This window comes from Silurus meridionalis, chromosome 3, assembly GCF_014805685.1.
Source record: "Silurus meridionalis isolate SWU-2019-XX chromosome 3, ASM1480568v1, whole genome shotgun sequence".
In the NCBI taxonomy this organism is placed as follows: Eukaryota; Metazoa; Chordata; class Actinopteri; order Siluriformes; family Siluridae; genus Silurus; species Silurus meridionalis.
The window spans coordinates 4,600,506-4,617,724 of NC_060886.1; the positions used below are offsets into that span (position 1 = coordinate 4,600,506).

A 17,219-nucleotide genomic window follows, 5' to 3' on the forward strand; every position below is an offset into this window, starting at 1 on the left:
AGCAGTTGTTTCTTTCTTTCATTTTTTTGTTCCAAAGCTGCCCACCTACACAAGCCCCACATAGCCTTTATACAACGTGTCTACTAGTGAAGTGGCTGAGCTGGTGGAAAAAAAAACACCTGACGATGTCCCTTTGTGCTACAGCCTGAGGTACATCTGGGGCATTATGGGTTATTCAAGTGTCTGGTTCCTGGGTTGACCAAACGGTGATGCTAATAGTGCAGGTCTCCTTTAGGAGGGGTGACAAAACAACATCAACAAGAGTACGGCAACGAGAAAGCACAGAGCATCACAAATTTTCTGGAAATTCTCAATCTATCTATCTATCTATCTATCTATCTATCTATCTATCTATCTATCTATCTATCTATCTATATATATATATATATATATAAATATATATACTTGAGATCAAAATTAGAGAACAATGTATAAACAATTGAACAATTCTGAAATAATGTCATCTTCACTTCACAACAGTTGAAGGAGTTTTTGTCCTGTCTATACCATGCTACCAGAACACCTTTTCCACAAAATAACTAAGGCATTTCAACAAAAAACATTATTTTGCAGAACTTATTTTAACAGAGGGGGACACAATAGGGTTAAAAATCCAAAAAGAATAATATTTTTAAAAAGCTTAGAAATGAATTTGTATGTAATCGAGTGAAATAGGTATTTGATCCCGTACCAAATTGGCAAGAATTCTGACTCACACATCCCCAAATTAGTTCTGTCTATTTAGGAAAGTACAAATAATATCAACTGGTTATGTTTAGTTTCCAAGTTACATTGAAATTTTTATTATAGCGCATATAAAGACGGCCTGTACAATTGAGTGCCTCCGGCTTTGGTAACAGTTTGGAAAAGTACCACATCTAACAGGAAAGGTCAGGTGACCCAATACTTTTGGCAATATAGTGTATATATATAATTTTTTATATATTTTTTTGGAGGTCACTCTGTGCTGAGGATGGTTCTACTAGAACAGCCATTAAGAAGTTACTGAGCAACTCAAGAACTATGAGGATGGATCTGAAATGTAATGTCCATTGTTAAAAGCGCTCTACAAATAAAAATGAATTGAATTGAATTAAATGTGTTCTCCTGGAGAAATGTTGGAACTGATACAGGTAGTCCCCGACTTACAATGGAAACGTGTTCTGATGACCCCATCGTTGCTTAAAAATATCGTGACATCTACATGAACATATATGTCGTGAATATATTTACTGTAAAGGTTATACATTGCGGTGGTGTACATTGTAAATTATTTACATTACAGTACATCATTTTGCAGAACAGAGCACATCCGTGATGTATAAAAATTTACAGCAAATATATTCAGAACATCCAAGTATGTTTGTGAGTGGAGGGTGGAGCCAGTCAGCGCTTTGACGTATTGTACCGCGTATAGGCTGTTGCGTTTGCCTGCCACTCCAAACGTAAAAGATTTGTACAATTTTGTCGTATCGCTATCGTCAACGTGATATCGGAAAATATCGTAAACCAAACCATCGTAACTCGGGACGAACGGTATTTGATGAACTGAGAGATTAAGTGGGTAAAGAGAAACAGGGTTAATAAAGGAAAGACAGAATGATAGAATGATAACATGAGATTAAATAAAATGACAGACAATACAATAAACTGAGAGTCAGACTTGGTGTAAGAAAGTTTGAGAAATTGTAATCCCCGATTCCAGTCTGAACATATGATGGTGTGCATAAATCCCATTGTCATTTATTCCTATAACTAATTATCAAATATTGTACTTACCTTAATACATACGAGGGTCTGAGGAGGCAGGGGTAACCCACTTCATTAGCGAATGTGAAAGCATCTTCCTGAAACACGCAAGTAGATAAGTGTGTTTTCATATCGTAGGTGCACTTTAAGGGATGAAAATGTATTAATTGGTCAAAAATAACGTTTGGTACAATCAAAACATTTTTTCCAAAACATTTATTTTGGAAAAAAAAAAAAGAATGTAAATAAACTTTTCAGGTGTCATTTTAATTCCTTGTTGCAGCTCTTGTATGACACTCAATTGAAATTATTATCCTTGCAAAACAAGCCAATCAATGACAGCCAACCCCGACACACTCCTAGTAAACAATCCTGAGGTCAAGAAGGCGCTTAAAAAAAAGAGATGTCCCCTAACGAGCAGCGCACCGAGTGAACCGTCATGTCTCTGAGAGTCTATTAAAATGCAGCCCTGCCATTTCTCTGTCCCTTACTACAGCATCGTCTCTGTCCAAAAGAGCTTCCGTAGCTAATGGACCTGACGTCTGCTTCTACGAAACACAACACGTTTCAGCACTTTGAGAGTCTGAGGCCCGAGAACACTCAGAACACCTCGGAAGGATCGGGACGCGTGTTGTGCTCCGGAGATGCGCGAGTGTTAAAACAAGTTTGTGTGTGTGTGTAACAGAATTTTTCGTTTGCTTAACAGGGATAAACTATTTTACTATAAAGAAACAGCTGTGGCTGCAATATGTCACACTGAAATTTGGCATCATCAGATTTTTTCACACTCCATTACAAACACACGATAATACAACTTAATACTATAATAGCAAACGGGGACAAAATAGACAGACAGACAATTGGATAGATAGATAGATAGATAGATAGATAGATAGATAGATAGATAGATAGATAGATAGATAGATAGATAGATAGATAGATAATTAAGTAGAATGACGGACAGACAGACAGACAGACAGACAGACAGACAGACAGACAGACAGACAGACAGACAGACAGATAGATAGATAATTAAGTAGAATGACGGACAGACAGACAGACAGACAGACAGACAGACAGACAGACAGACAGACAGACAGATAGATAGATAGATAATTAAGTAGAATGACGGACACAGAGACAGACAGACAGACAGACAGACAGACAGACAGACAGACAGACAGACAGACAGATAGATAGATAGATAGATAGATAGATAGATAGATAGATAGACAGACAATTGGGTAGAATGACAGACAGACAGACAGACATAGATAGATAGATAGATAGATAGATAGATAGATAGATAGATAGATAGATAGATAGATAGATAGAGAGATAGAGAGATAGATAGATAGATAGAGAGATAGACAGACAGACCATGTGTATAAAGACACTTTGAGATGTTTGATTTGAAAAAAAGAAATCTCATTGCTATTGCACTTCCCATCACCCCTCCCTGCTGTGTTGAATGCGCTCATGCGATTGCTCAGACAGTCTCACCAGTGAGCTCAGGGCTCTCCAGGGCGCCTGTGCCACTCCCAGCTCATCCAATATGCTGGAGAATATAGATCTCTCCTCGGCCCGGTGGATCTGCAGCGGGTTCGTGCCCAGAATCTTCACACCGTTCAGGTGCAGCGGCATGGCCAGGTTATTGGGAATCTGCCCTCCCACTGAGACTATGCAGCCTGTACAGCCCTGTGGAAAAGAGAAAGGACAAGGTCAAGACGTTTTCCAACAGAGATGAGTGCTGGGGATTTGGCGAAAATATCAAGAGTTATAGCTTTTTTTTTACTATTATTAAGTGTTGAAAACTCCTATTTCATTAATTAACAATGCAAATGACCTGCAATCACCTGCACTTCACACAGACCACATCTAGCGTCAGTGGATGCTGTGTTTTCGAACTCACACAGAATAGTATGAAAAACAACTGTTGGGTTGAAACCTTGTTGAGAAGATATGTCAGAGGAAAACGAACCAAACCGACAGCAAGGCTAGCATACCTTGAATAAGCTCTCTGTACAACCATGTTGAGCAGAAAAGCATCTAAGAACACACAGCAGGTGAAGCCTAGAGGCAAATTTGCAGCCACACCGAGTTTCACTTCTGGCACGGGATGACCCGGACCTGTCAGATAAAATTCCTTTTCTTGTTGGTCATAGTTTTAGTTTTATTTCTGAGTTAAAATCTCAAAATGTGTATCAGACAGACAACCATTAGTGCTGATGGCTCAGGGATTCGAGCCCCAGCTCTACTAAGCTGCCACTGCTGGGCCCCTAAACAAGGCCCTTAAGCCTCCCTCAGCCTCGTTCAGAGGCACTGCATCATGTGTCAACCTGCTCTTAAATAAATTTAAAGAAAAGAATTTCACTATGCTTTATTGTATATATGGCAAATAAAGACTGTTGGCTACTTGGGCAGGGGGTGGAGTTTCATGCTGTATGATGCTGTGATGGTTAAGATGAAGCTAGATCTGGCTAGATCAAGCTAGATCTAGCACTAGGAGTAATGGTCACAAGACTAGCAGAACGGTCCCAAAACTGGCATTAATGTTCCATGGACTGGCTTTAAACATCCCAGGACTGGCAGAAAAGGTCCAAGGAATGGCAGTAATGGTCACAGGACTGCCATTAATTGTCCCAGGACTGGTATTAATGGTCCAAGGACGAGCAGTAAAGGTCAGAGGACTGGCATTAAACATCAGAGGACTGGCATTAATGGTTTCAAGGTTAGCAGAATGATTCCAGGATTAGTAGAATGATAACAGGACTGGCATTATTGGTCCCAGGACTGGCTTTAAAGATCCCAGGACTGGGAGTAAAGGTCCAAGGACTGGCAGTAATGGTCTATGGACCTGCAGTAATGGTCCCAGGAGTGGCAATAATGGTCCCAGAACTGGCAGTAATGGTCCCAGGACTGGTAGTATTGGTCTCACGACAGACAGTAATGGTCCCAGATCTGGCAGAAATAGTCCTAGAACTGGCAGTAATCTACTTATTCTTGTAAATGTACATGCTTCTTCAACATTCTAATCCTTTCAGCGATAATATATTCTAAGCGTAGCACAGATCGCATGGTGTGACCATAAGGTCCCATGCAGGAATTCACAACATCTCACAACATCTCTGCTCCTTCCTTCGCTCTTTCTGTAACATCCCTATGCATTCCCATGGCAACGGCATGCATGACCACTTCATTATTCAAACGTTTCTTTTTAGATATATCTCCACCCAGAACCACCCCTCAGCCCCACTCAGCACCACCACCCTGCAGTGTTCATCCACTCCTTCTTATCCACTTCTAGTAATCACCCTGATACAGCATCTGGGAATTTCGATGTCAAACTCTTGTTTCAAATAAATTAATTAATAAATGCTTAATCGTTTAGTGATCAGTGATCACCACTTGTACCAGGAAAAGAAAAAAGTCAAGGGGTCTCATCATCAAGACAATCTCAGCTGGAGAGTTTTCCTTCTCTTTTTTTTTTTCTGTATGAACGTGTCTGAACATGATCAGGGCTTTGGTGTCTCTATGGAGATGGAGAGTCGAGATAATACCGGTTTTGCCCTATGTCCCGAAGCTGCTCCTGGTGAGTTAATTGCTTATAAGATGAGTGTATCGGGTTTTTAGCTACCCAGACATTAATCGGGGATTAGTTCGCTTTGAGAGCCTTGCTGCCTTTATTTATCACATTTTGCTATATCGGGATTTAACAGGGAGGCTAATGATAGTCTGACTCTTGTGGTTTAAAAGGTCAAAGCAAAACACCAACACAGGATTAAAAACTGAAGGAGAAATGTTGGCTGTCAGCAGTTGCATTCAAGTCTATTTTTTTTTTTACTTTTCCTTTAATTCCCCATAGATGTCTATTTCTCTCATTTTGAAATTCGGTTTAATTCATTTTTATTTGTAGAGTGCGTTAAACATTGCACATTGTCTCAAAGCACCTAAAAATAAAGAGGTTATAAAGTTGTATAAAAGAGCGTATAAGTTTGGTGCCAATAAGTTTCTTCCATATAATTGTAAGTTCATCCCTAAAGAGTGATGTTACAGAAGTGAAGAAAAAAGTGCAGGCAGGGTGGAGTGGGTGGAGAAGAGTGATAGCAGGAGTGATTTGTGATAGAAGAGTATCTGTGAGAGTGAAAGGGAAAGTTTATAGGACTGTGGTGAGACCTGCGATGTTGTATGGATTAGAGACAGTGGCATTGAGTAAAAGACAGGAGGTGAAGCTGGAGGTAGCAGAGCTGAAGATGTTGAGGTTTTCGTTGGGAGTGACGACGATGGACAGAATAAGAAATGAGTTTATTAGAGGGACAGCGCATGTAGGACATTTTAAAGACAAGGTGAGGGAGGCGATATTGAGATGGTTTGGACATGTGCAGAGGAGGGACATGGGTTATATCTATAATATGTGTATAATAAATATGCTATAATTTAATAAAATATAAATAATACATATAATGTAGTGCTCTCCATGCAGTATGCAGTCTTGTGTGTAAGAACTTCAGTGATTCGCCTCTAGAGGCCGCTCTAGTAATGACAGAGGAGTGGAAGCCGGAAAAACTATCGGTGCAGATTAATCAGTAAAACCGGTCGACCTCTTAATTCAATCCAAACAGGGTTCAATAGGTTGAGTTTAGAGCTCTCTAGGAGGAGATCATCCACACCAACCTATGCAAAGCATATTTTCATGGAGCTGGCTTTGTCCATGTTCATGAAGTAACAGGTTTGGGTCTCCTGAAATCAACGAAAAATCGAATTTGAAATCTATACAATTGTGTGCTTCCAACTCTGTGGTAACAATTTGGGCAATAAAACATACATATGACTGGAAAAGTCAGGTGTCTGAATAAAAGATAAAAGAAAAAAAAAAAAACAAGTGTGATCTTTGGCCTCCCACCTCCTGATGGTTGATATCCAGAACACGCTCAAGCGTGAGCTCCTCAAAATAGAGGCGGTCGCACTCGTCAAAGTCGGTGCTGACCGTCTCCGGGTTGTGGTTTACCACCACTGTGCGTTTGCCCATCTGTCTGAGGGTGCGGATACTGGACACAGCACACCAGTCGAACTCCACACTGCTACCTGGAATACATGTGGGTAGGGGGTTTGGGGGGTAGAGCAAACGGGACCACCGTCCACTCATCAGTACAATCACTTTCACTAAAATGAACAGGAGATGGAGATTAAGCCATGAATGAATTATAAACGAATACATGTAGAAGCATTTCTTCATGGATCTATTCGTTTCGTCCGACAGGTTGAATGTATTGGTCTCCAGAGAAACGCTGACAAACTTTTCCATTCCAAACTTCCAAAAGTCACACCAAACCTCTTAACATGATGGCGTTTCGTTTCATTCTCCGCTCTATTAGTGGCTTCGGTAGCAAACTGAGATGCTGTGCTTTATAATACACAAGACTAAACCCTTGAGCATTCTGAGTGTGTAATTCGTTGGAGATTTTCTGTGGAAACATTTCCCCTCTTTAAATCGCCCAATTTATTGGCCATCTCTATATCACGGAGTAGCTCATGCCTGGTTCCCTGGACCATTAATAACCGAAATAACACTTCACCTGCTCTGATCTAGCCAGTCTAGGGCTTTGGGAGTGTTCCAATCCCTGAGCCATCTGTTTAAAGATTATTAGGTTACAGCTTCTGCTTCAGGAGAAGTCAGTTAAAAGCTCACCCTTTTTAGCGAGGAAGCAAAAGAAAGGCAGAATTGCTGTTAGCACCAAAACCAGTACATCACACAGTGTTGTATTGCACTTATACTGCTGCATTTCCCATGACTTACAAAAGTTTCACAAAAGTGAGTGCACCCCTCACATTTCAGCAACCAATTTATTATATGTTCTCAAGGGACAATTCTATAGAAATTAAACTTGGTTATATTTTAGAGTAGTCAACGTGCAGCTTCTGGGCCTCAAGCAGAAGGTGGAGAAGCGCCATGTGTTTAACATCCAGCAGCTCTGAGATGTCATTATGGAAGAGTGGAAGAGAAACCCAGCAACAACCTGTGCAGCTCTGGTGAATTCCATGCCCAGGAGGATTAAGGCAGTGCTGGATAACAATGGTGCTCATACAAAATATTGACACTTTGGACACAGTTTGGACATGTTCACTTAGGGTATACTTAACTTTTTGCCAGTTATTTTGACAATAATGGCTGTATGTTGAGATATTTTCAGAGGACTATAAAAGCCACACATTTACTACTCTAAAATAGATCCAAGTTTCATTTCTATAGAATTGTCCCTTATGAAGTACTCACTTTTGTGAGATACTGTAGTGCAGCAAATTACATTAACATTTAGGGGAAGTAGTGGGTTTCTAATAAAAAAAAAAGGCTCAAGGTTTAAGCTGTAGCATCACCAAGCTGCCACTGTTGGGCCCTTGATCAAGGCCCTAACCCTCTCAGTGGCACTACAACATGGCTGACCCCCTGCACTCTGGCTCTAAGAAAACTGGCATATTTATGCCATCCTCATCCAGACCAACATACACAAAGTCCTATTATTATAGGTGACATAAAACATAAATTTTTAGCCAATCTCATGTTAATCTTGAGTACAAATAGCGAGTATGCTTAATTTCCCAGAATAGTCTTACCCAGATATATAAAATAAAATACAGATTTACGCTTGAGGCATGCTGTGGGTGGCACTAAAGAGTCACAAGTACACGTAGTATAGGCGTAGCGATCGTCTTCAAGCTGCGACATCGCTATTAATAAACAAAAACTTTATAGTCTTAAATCCTGTAAGGTTTTCAGCATCAATAGATGCTCGAAAATAGAATAGAAAATGGGCAATAATCTGATAAAACAGACGAGTTCCTGTAGCTCAAACTGCTGAAGAAGTTAATGCTGTTAATGCTCGATGGGTCACGACTGTTTTGGCAGAAAAAGGGGACCAACAAAATATTAGGCAGGAGGTTATTAAATTATGCCTGATCGGTCGCCATAAAGTTATGCCTGATCAGTATAAATACATGAACTCATTGCCTGGAGCAATTAAAAAAAGAATGCGTTGAACGTCAGATGTCTAAAGAGTTCAAATTTTATATCTGTAGAAGGTACCATCAAAAATGGGATTCCTGCAAACATTTTTCTGAGACTACGTGTAGTCCTTTTCTCCCACCGCTGTCTGGGGCACATTCTCAAAAATGATGTTCCCAAACATAAATTAACATTTGCTGAATAATTTGGGCTTTACTAATTTAAATACAGCTAACAATCAGTTAAATTCCCAATAAATTCCTTGAAAGTTTCCAACTTGAAATATTTCCAAAAGTCTCCAGATGAAGTTCTGTAGCAGAACTGTTCATATACAGTAAGTATTGCTGGAAGACGTCGTTCTTTTGAAAACTGTTATTAACACATTAAGTGGAATTTTAAATAAAGAGTCCAATTTTTCAGCTAGAAATGATCGTTCTATTATTAGCCTCTCTTTTCATCCATTTCTCTATCTTAAAGACAGAAGAACATTGTGTCATGATGCTGAGAAACCAAAAAGTGCTCACATCTGTCCTAAAAAACGTAATGGAAAACTGGCACTGGAGACTCCATCCATAAATATATCTTTAACTACTGTACAGAATACAACTATGTTTAGTTGTTGCTATAGAAACTGATAGGAATAAAGTCATAGATTGAAATTAAGGCATTAGCCTATGGATCCAAAAGGTTGTGAGTTCAAATCCCAGCCACACCAAGCTGCCACCCATGGGCCCTTGAGCAAGGCCCTTAACCCCGTAGCTGTTCAGATAATGAGATAAATGTAAGTGGATAAAGGCATCCGTCATAAATATAAATATGGACTGATACATTTTCTGTTAAGTTGCTTTGAAACAATGTATATTGTTAAAAGCATAATCCAAATGAAAGTGAATTGAACTGAACTGATTTATTACAAATCTATTCATATAAAAACTTCAAAGCTGCACTGCCTTTAAAGTTATGGAAACATTTCTGGTTAATCAGATTTGAGAATTCAACATGCTGAGAGTTCGACCTGTTACATCCTAAGTGTCTGAAGGAGTGATACCGAGGGTCTTTTCTCCCTGCTTCTATTAGACTTTATAATCAGAGCTGCTCATAGTGAACCAGTCACCATAATAGACACAGGTAATACTGATTATTAAACTGCAATAATGACAGTGTAAACTGGGCAATAACTAAGTGCAATTAGTTTGTTTGTTTGTGTCACTACTATTATTATTATTGTTTTTTCCTTTGTATTTATATACTGTACTTTATATATTTGTAGTGTGTCTACGCTGCTGTAACATGGACATGTTCTTGCAGTATCAGGGAATACTACATGCACACTTTTATAATATTATTGTGCAGCCCATATAGTTTTACACAAACTGTGCTTTATTATCTAGCAATCAAATACTAAAGACCTTGTATGCATGGTTATGTTTTAACCTCAAACTACTGTACCTCATACACTCATTGTCGCATCACACACACTCTGAGAATAAAACATTACATTTACGGCGTTTGGCACACGCCCTTATCAGGAGCGACTTACGATTATCTCATTCATACAAATGAGCAACTCTGGGCTTAAGGGCCTAGGAGTGGCAGCTTGGCATGCGTGGGATTTAAACTCATAACCTTCGGATCCGAAGTCCAATGCCTTAACCACTAAGCTGCCACCTCCATTACCCCAAAAAAGTGCTTCTCATTCTCTGACCTTGGTGGTGCTTTTACACTGATGATGAAGCCAATAAAAAACAAGTGGTTAATTATATAATTACTCAATAATTACTCACCGATGTGATAAGGACCACAACCTAAAACCATCACACTCTGATCTCTGAAGTCGAGGTCATGTTCCTGTTAGAATAGAAAGACAAGGTGTTCATATCTTATGCAATTAAATGCCATGAAATATCAAAAATGATTTATTTTGCAGAAACGTTGTGCTCAAGGAATTCAGTACATAAATATTAGTTTTATATTTATGATTAATCATAAAATATACAAACACCCATTACAGGCCTACAGTAGATCCTCTTCAGGATTGGTGCATTTGTGGAAAAAATCGGAAAGACGGTTGCAAACTAGCAATGGGAATATGAATTATTCCTGCTTTAACATGAACTTATCCACTCTTAGAAACATGAAATAGACAAGATTACTGGGACACTTGGCTTTTCCATAGGCACACAATTGCCTTCAGCTTTGACATCTTTGGGTGTGGGAGCATGAAATTTTGCCTTCACTTGAACTAAGAGACCCCAAACCTGTTCCAGCATGCTAATGCCCCTTGTGCACAAATCCAGCTCCATAAAGATTTGGTGTACATGGGTTGGAGTGGAAGATCTACTGCTATGAGGCTCCAAACCTATTGAACACCTTTGGGATGAATGTGATCTCTGACTGCACCCCAGATCTCCTCACATAACCTACTGTACATCAGTATCTTAAAGTTCTTGTCGACGAATGAGCACAAATTTCCACAAAATCTAGTAGAACATCTTCCCAGAAGAGTGAAGTTTATTACTACAGTGAATCAGAACTGAAGGTGGAATAAAATATCCAAAAATTCCATACAAACTGGCTAGAAATCAACAACTAGATCAGCCCCATAGCTAGCTATATGTTAGTTATAACACATTAATTATAACATATAGCTAGCTATGGGGCTGATTTTCAGGATTTTTAGATACCGATGTACAGTAGATTATAATACAAACATTCCAAACAAACAAACACATAGTTCAGCTATAACTTTAGTTTAGAAACCTTCCTGCCAACACGAAACCTATTACAGTAAAGGTACTGTAGCTACATTGTTAAATTATCAACAGCTAGGTTCATATCTGACTGTTTACTACCTTGACATTATTTGGATTAATATTTTTCAAATGTGTGTTTTTATGTATAAGATGTATTCAATTAAGGTTACAATTCCAGAACATTTTAGAACGTATATTAAAACAAATTCACAGTTTCATTGTCATGTAACTTTTAGATTTTCATTGTCCTAAAATTTTTACATGTAGAGGAAAATTTATAAGATTTAAGGGTTTTTAAATTATGGAATTTTTTTTCCCATCTAGCAAATATAAATCTTTGTAAGAAAAAATTGTTTTCTTTTATCCTCTTTTTTTTCTTTTTTTTGTTATGCACTGTATACAGTATATAATAATTTGTAGTAATTTATTCTGAGGTTTTTGATATGTTGTAAATAATTTGCAATTATTTACATTAGCATATTTGTTATTATAATTAAATGTTTTTTTTCCATAATTTCATTAGTCATTTATTTATTTATTTATTTATTTATTTATTTATTTATTTATTTATTATTTAGGTGGAGGCTTTAAATAACCTTTTTTAGGTTTTCTGCATCTCCATGTGCACCATATGGATTGCATTTTTGTTTTTTAATAATTTTAATTATATATATTTTATTCTTGAGCAAAATAAATAATAATAAAAAATTATAATAACAACAATTACAGCAAGTCTCACCTGGCCATGGTAGGTGCAGTACAGATAGTTAGTGACGGCAGGATATTCTGCAGCCAGTGTGTCGATCTAAAAGGCAGCACATTGATATTATTAGTGCTGCTATCGAAAAAAAAAAAAAGATGATGATTATTAGAAGATGATGGTTATTAGAGCATGATATCCAGACCTGTTTGACCCAGGGCTGGATGTTGTGTCTCAGTCTCAGAGACCGTGCCTCTGCCTCTGACAAGCCGAGGTTCTGGCCCACCTGACGGTCTGAAAAGCCCTCCTGCTTGACCTTCAGCAACAGATCAGCTGGAATGGTGGAGCTGAGAGATTACCCAGAAAATTAGCATAAAACACCTAAACCCATCCAGTTTATTAATGAGCATTCCATTGCTATACAATTTCTCCATTTATTTTTATTTGTTTGTTTGTTTATTAAGCTTTAATGCCATTTTAGTGTCAGTATATCAGTATTTCAATTACTATATAAAACATTTCAGCTTTACATTAGCCAAAAAACACAAGTGATACATTATGAAAAATCCCTTGGAAACTTGTTTTTGTATAAAAGCGTTACCAAGCAAAATCGTAAAAAAAAAATAATAATTACAATCCAACAAAATGTGTTTATTAGTGAAGGGAACCTGACATGAGAGACATAAGGGAGGAGCTTCACCCATGCCTTGATTTAAAACTATGAAAGACACTTCCAATACCTTCTGCCATTTGTTAATGGTGTATAACTTAATTATTATTATGTCCAAATCATGTGCTTTCCTGGCAGCCGTATATTACTCTCTCATTGCTAGTCAAACAAGTTTTGTAACCCACCAACAGATGGCAGCACAAGGCTGCTTGCACAGTCACAAGGAGCACCGACCTTCATAAACACATCGTCTTGTGTACAGTACATCGCGAGCTGCACAACTGGTGCTATTTCGACCACGTGCGTTACCACGTCTGCAATAGCCCACGTGATTTTCTCACTGGAAACAACATGATCTCACTCTTGCACCCACCCTACTTGCCAGATTTGGCTCCTGCAGACTTTGAGCAAAGATGAAGACCGCTGTTTTGACACCATTGAGGAGATCCGGCATGAATAACAGAAGGTGCTTGACACGCTTCTAAAACATAAAACTTCAGGACATATTCCAGAAGTGTCAGGAACGCTGGGAGCGCTGTATTGCTGTGCAAGGGGACTATTTTGGAGGTGATAGTGTGGAAATGTAGATAAATACAGTAAACAGAGCTGATCTCGAAACTTTTTGATACCAGCTCATATAATCCTAAAGTTTTCCTTCTTTGAATGATCTAATTTGGTTGAAATTCCAACAATTATGGGTTGGTCAATCTTTACAGTTTTTAGAAGGTGTGTTTACATTGTAATTGGTTTAAAAGTCCAATCCGGATTAAAATGCACCATGTAAACAACTTAATCGGAAAAAATGCCCAGACCGAATGAAATTGCAATCGGTTTGAGAGGGGTGGGACAAACCTTTCTATAAACCGATTGCTTTGCATCTACATCATCAGGTCAGGGGTCGTCAAAAAGCAAAATGGCGGCAGCAAAATCAAACTGGAGTTTAACTGAAACAACACATTTATTAAATACACTGAAGGAACTAAATATACGTTTTTAGTTTCTATTCCAGGTCATTAAACTCCAGCAATACTACCCGCTCCCACCAGTCCTTATTACAGACCTTCATCCACATGCTTTTGCTTTTTGGAGAAGGAAGGGATGATGAGATGCTCCGTATAGATGCACTGCCACCAAAAAAACTCCAGTTTTTTCCTCAGACCTTCCAGCAACAGTCTTCCCACAAATTCGCACTGCATTGCATAAAAACAGCGTGCAGAAGAAAAAAATGGAGCTCTGTGTCATGGCAAACGGGACAGAGGCTAATGTGTGCATGTCACAAAGTCATTCCAATTAAAAGCGTGGGCACTTGTAAACACCATATCGGATTAGATCACGTCTCATGTAAACAGCCCACCGAATTGTTCGATCGGAATACATTTTAATCGGAATGACAAAAAAGCGCACGTGTAAACGTGGCTAGTGCTTGAAGACAAGACTGCGAGTCCGATTTTTGTTAAAAGATTTATTACTAATCCTATGTTTAAATTACGTGTCAAATCAGTAGTAAGATCGAGTTTCATTTCAAATCAGATATTCCATATAATTACCTATATCTAAATAACACACTACAGTATATATAGACTAATAACACAAGCAGCTAAGTTCAGACAAAATCACGGCACCTTATAAAAGGAGGAAGAGTTCATGTGTCTATGGTAGATGATGAGCTGCATTATTGGACAATGTAGCAACTAAACATAGGAAGCTCTGTACCTCTACTTACACGCAGATGTAGATTTCTACAAAAACTGGAAACACTGAACAACCAGGAAGTTCATGGTTTACAAAATACCCATCCTGCAGAGGCTGGCAGACAGACAGAAACTATGAGGTTTAAGATGGCACCTGCTAAATACTGCACCTCAGAGCACGATATTTCAACAAAGAGGATGGAGATGGTTTCCAAAAGTCACCTCCGTCACGTTCAGAATAACTCTGATCATCTGCGAGTGTTAAATCAGATACATCAGAGTTTCTGATACCATGACAAAAACACAATCATTCTTAACAATCAAATGCAATTTGAGGAGGTGCTCTTTCACTGGTGTCTTCAGTTTACTGTGAGCTTTGCACTTAATGGAGTTTTGTGTCTAAACGTGAATCGACTCTGTCCCATAAACCAGCTCACTAATTAATGCATGTGATAGAAAGTACTTTTGATGAATAGGCATTGGGTGCTCAGTCCTTTTCAATGGTGTGTACGTTTTGGGTTCCTGTAGTTGTACCTGACATGGCACAGTGTTCACAGACAATGATTTCTGAAAGTGTGAATGAGTCCATGCAGTTATTTCCATTACAGGATGATGACGGTTTTAAATGCAGTGAGGGGCATCCGATATAGATTTTCGCCCTTGTCCCTTTCCCATTGATTTCTCCAGATTCTTTGAAAATTCTGATGATATTATTTACTGCAAATGATCAGATATTCCACTGTTTTACAATTTTATGTGAACATAATTCTGAAACTGTTCCACAAATTGTAGACTCGCAGATGGGTGAATCTCCGCCCATCTTAACTTTTGAGAGACTCTGCTTCACTATAATACACTATTTTTACACAATCATCTTACTTACCTGCTGTCAATGAATCTAATTAGTTGCAAAATATTTATACTTTTGATACCATTAACTTTTTCCAGACTTTTGCTGCCCCTTCCCAACCTCTTTGAGCCGAGCTGGGCCCATCAAATTCGAAATGACCTCATAATTTCATTCAAATAATCCATTTCCCCAGTTTAAACACTTGGTTTCTATGTTCTATAATAAGTAAAATATGGGTTTATAAGATTTGCAAACCAATGCGTTTCATTATTATTTACATTTGACCAACTTTTTTGGGAAATTAACTTTGCATGTGTGTATGTGATATTAGTTTAGTCCTTTTTTACAGATTACAGTTAAACATTTTGTGAACTAAAACCACCTCAGCAGCTGTTTAGCATCCACAGCAAAACTATGAATAATTTCACATTCGGGGTGAAATACTGTAGACCTCAATTTGTGTTGCAGCACAAAACCAAAGCAAATATTAACTCCAGAACATGTCTCAACTACAAAAAACTGATAACATGGACTCTGATTAGTATGATTACTTTGGAGAATGTGCTTAACAATGATGAAACTACAGTATAATGAATGGACATTTGGTGTTTCTTTTTGAGCATGGTTCCTCTCAAGGTTTCTTTTTTATCTAAGGAAGTTTTTGTTTTCTTTGCCATTGTCTACACTGGTTTGCTCATTAGCGATAATGCAAATCAATTCATTCTATTTTATGTGTACAGCACTTTTAACAATGGACATTGTCCCAAAGCAGCTTTATAGAAACACATTGAACCCCATTGAACAGGATGCACCTCAAGCCTCCTCATCTCACCTACATCAGTGACTTACTTTACTACCACAATTGTGGGGGTGTGTATAAGCCTAAATCTCTACAACATCTAGTGTAACATGTAGCTAAACCTGTAGCTAAATAAATGTTTTAAGTATCGGGACATTTATTCTTTAAATGTTTAACTGTTTTATTTTTTGCATTTGAAAGATTGTTGTATCTGCCCAGTAGTTTGTTTAGAGGGTTCTGTCAAGCAAACGCATAGTTCAGCTTTAACTTTAGTTTAGAACAATTGTAGTTTCCTGGCAACACTTTTTATTATACATAACACTTAACGTTTTAAAATAAACATAGCTAATACCTTCGATTCAATTTCATTTGTATACCATTTTTACACAGAACATTGTCTCAAAGCAGCTTTATAGATTTAAATAGATTACAAATATAAATTAGTCTCCAAGTTTAGTCCTAATATGCAGCCATTGGTGACAGTGGCAATGAAAAACTCCCTCTTGTAGGGTACCCACCCCACAATTTTGAGTGTAACCAGACTCAAAGAAGCTTTACAGAGGCAAAGCTGTTATAAAGTTGTATAAAAGATTGTAGAAGTTTAGTGTCTGTAATGTTGCGCCTTATAATTGTAAGTTTATATTTATTACTTTTCAGCATCCTGTAACCACATTATATTTCTTACTTTAGCAATTAGGTTGAAAGAAGGCTATCCTGGTAATGTTATCCACATAAGCCTTAGCGGAAAGAGTCAATAATCACACCAAGGTACACGCTGAGACAGAAAGACCATCCAGTAATGCTACTTAATTCAAAAGTTTACTTCTAGCTGGTCCTTGTAAGAGTACTTCCATCTTATCAGACTTATCAAGCATCAACTCTCTAATGTCCTTTGCACACTACAACATTGTTGAAGTATCTCAACTTTTTTTGCTGAAATGTACAACTGTGTATCGTCAACATGTAGTGGAAGCTAATACCATGTTTACATATAATTTCGCCTAAAG

General features: G+C 38.1%; 1 protein-coding gene across 1 annotated transcript in view; it reads right to left on the reverse strand.

Annotated features, from left to right (window-relative positions):
- Positions 1–17,219, reverse strand: part of cps1 (carbamoyl-phosphate synthase 1, mitochondrial) — an 85,646-nt gene that overhangs the window by 37,015 nt on the left and 31,412 nt on the right. The window contains exons 22-27 of the mRNA XM_046845414.1: positions 12,408–12,549; positions 12,242–12,307; positions 10,534–10,597; positions 6,653–6,834; positions 3,253–3,447; positions 1,780–1,847 (exon numbers count right to left, since the gene is read on the reverse strand). Coding sequence (XP_046701370.1) covers positions 1,780–1,847; positions 3,253–3,447; positions 6,653–6,834; positions 10,534–10,597; positions 12,242–12,307; positions 12,408–12,549 — 717 coding nt within the window. The remainder of the gene's footprint in view (positions 1–1,779; positions 1,848–3,252; positions 3,448–6,652; positions 6,835–10,533; positions 10,598–12,241; positions 12,308–12,407; positions 12,550–17,219) is intronic.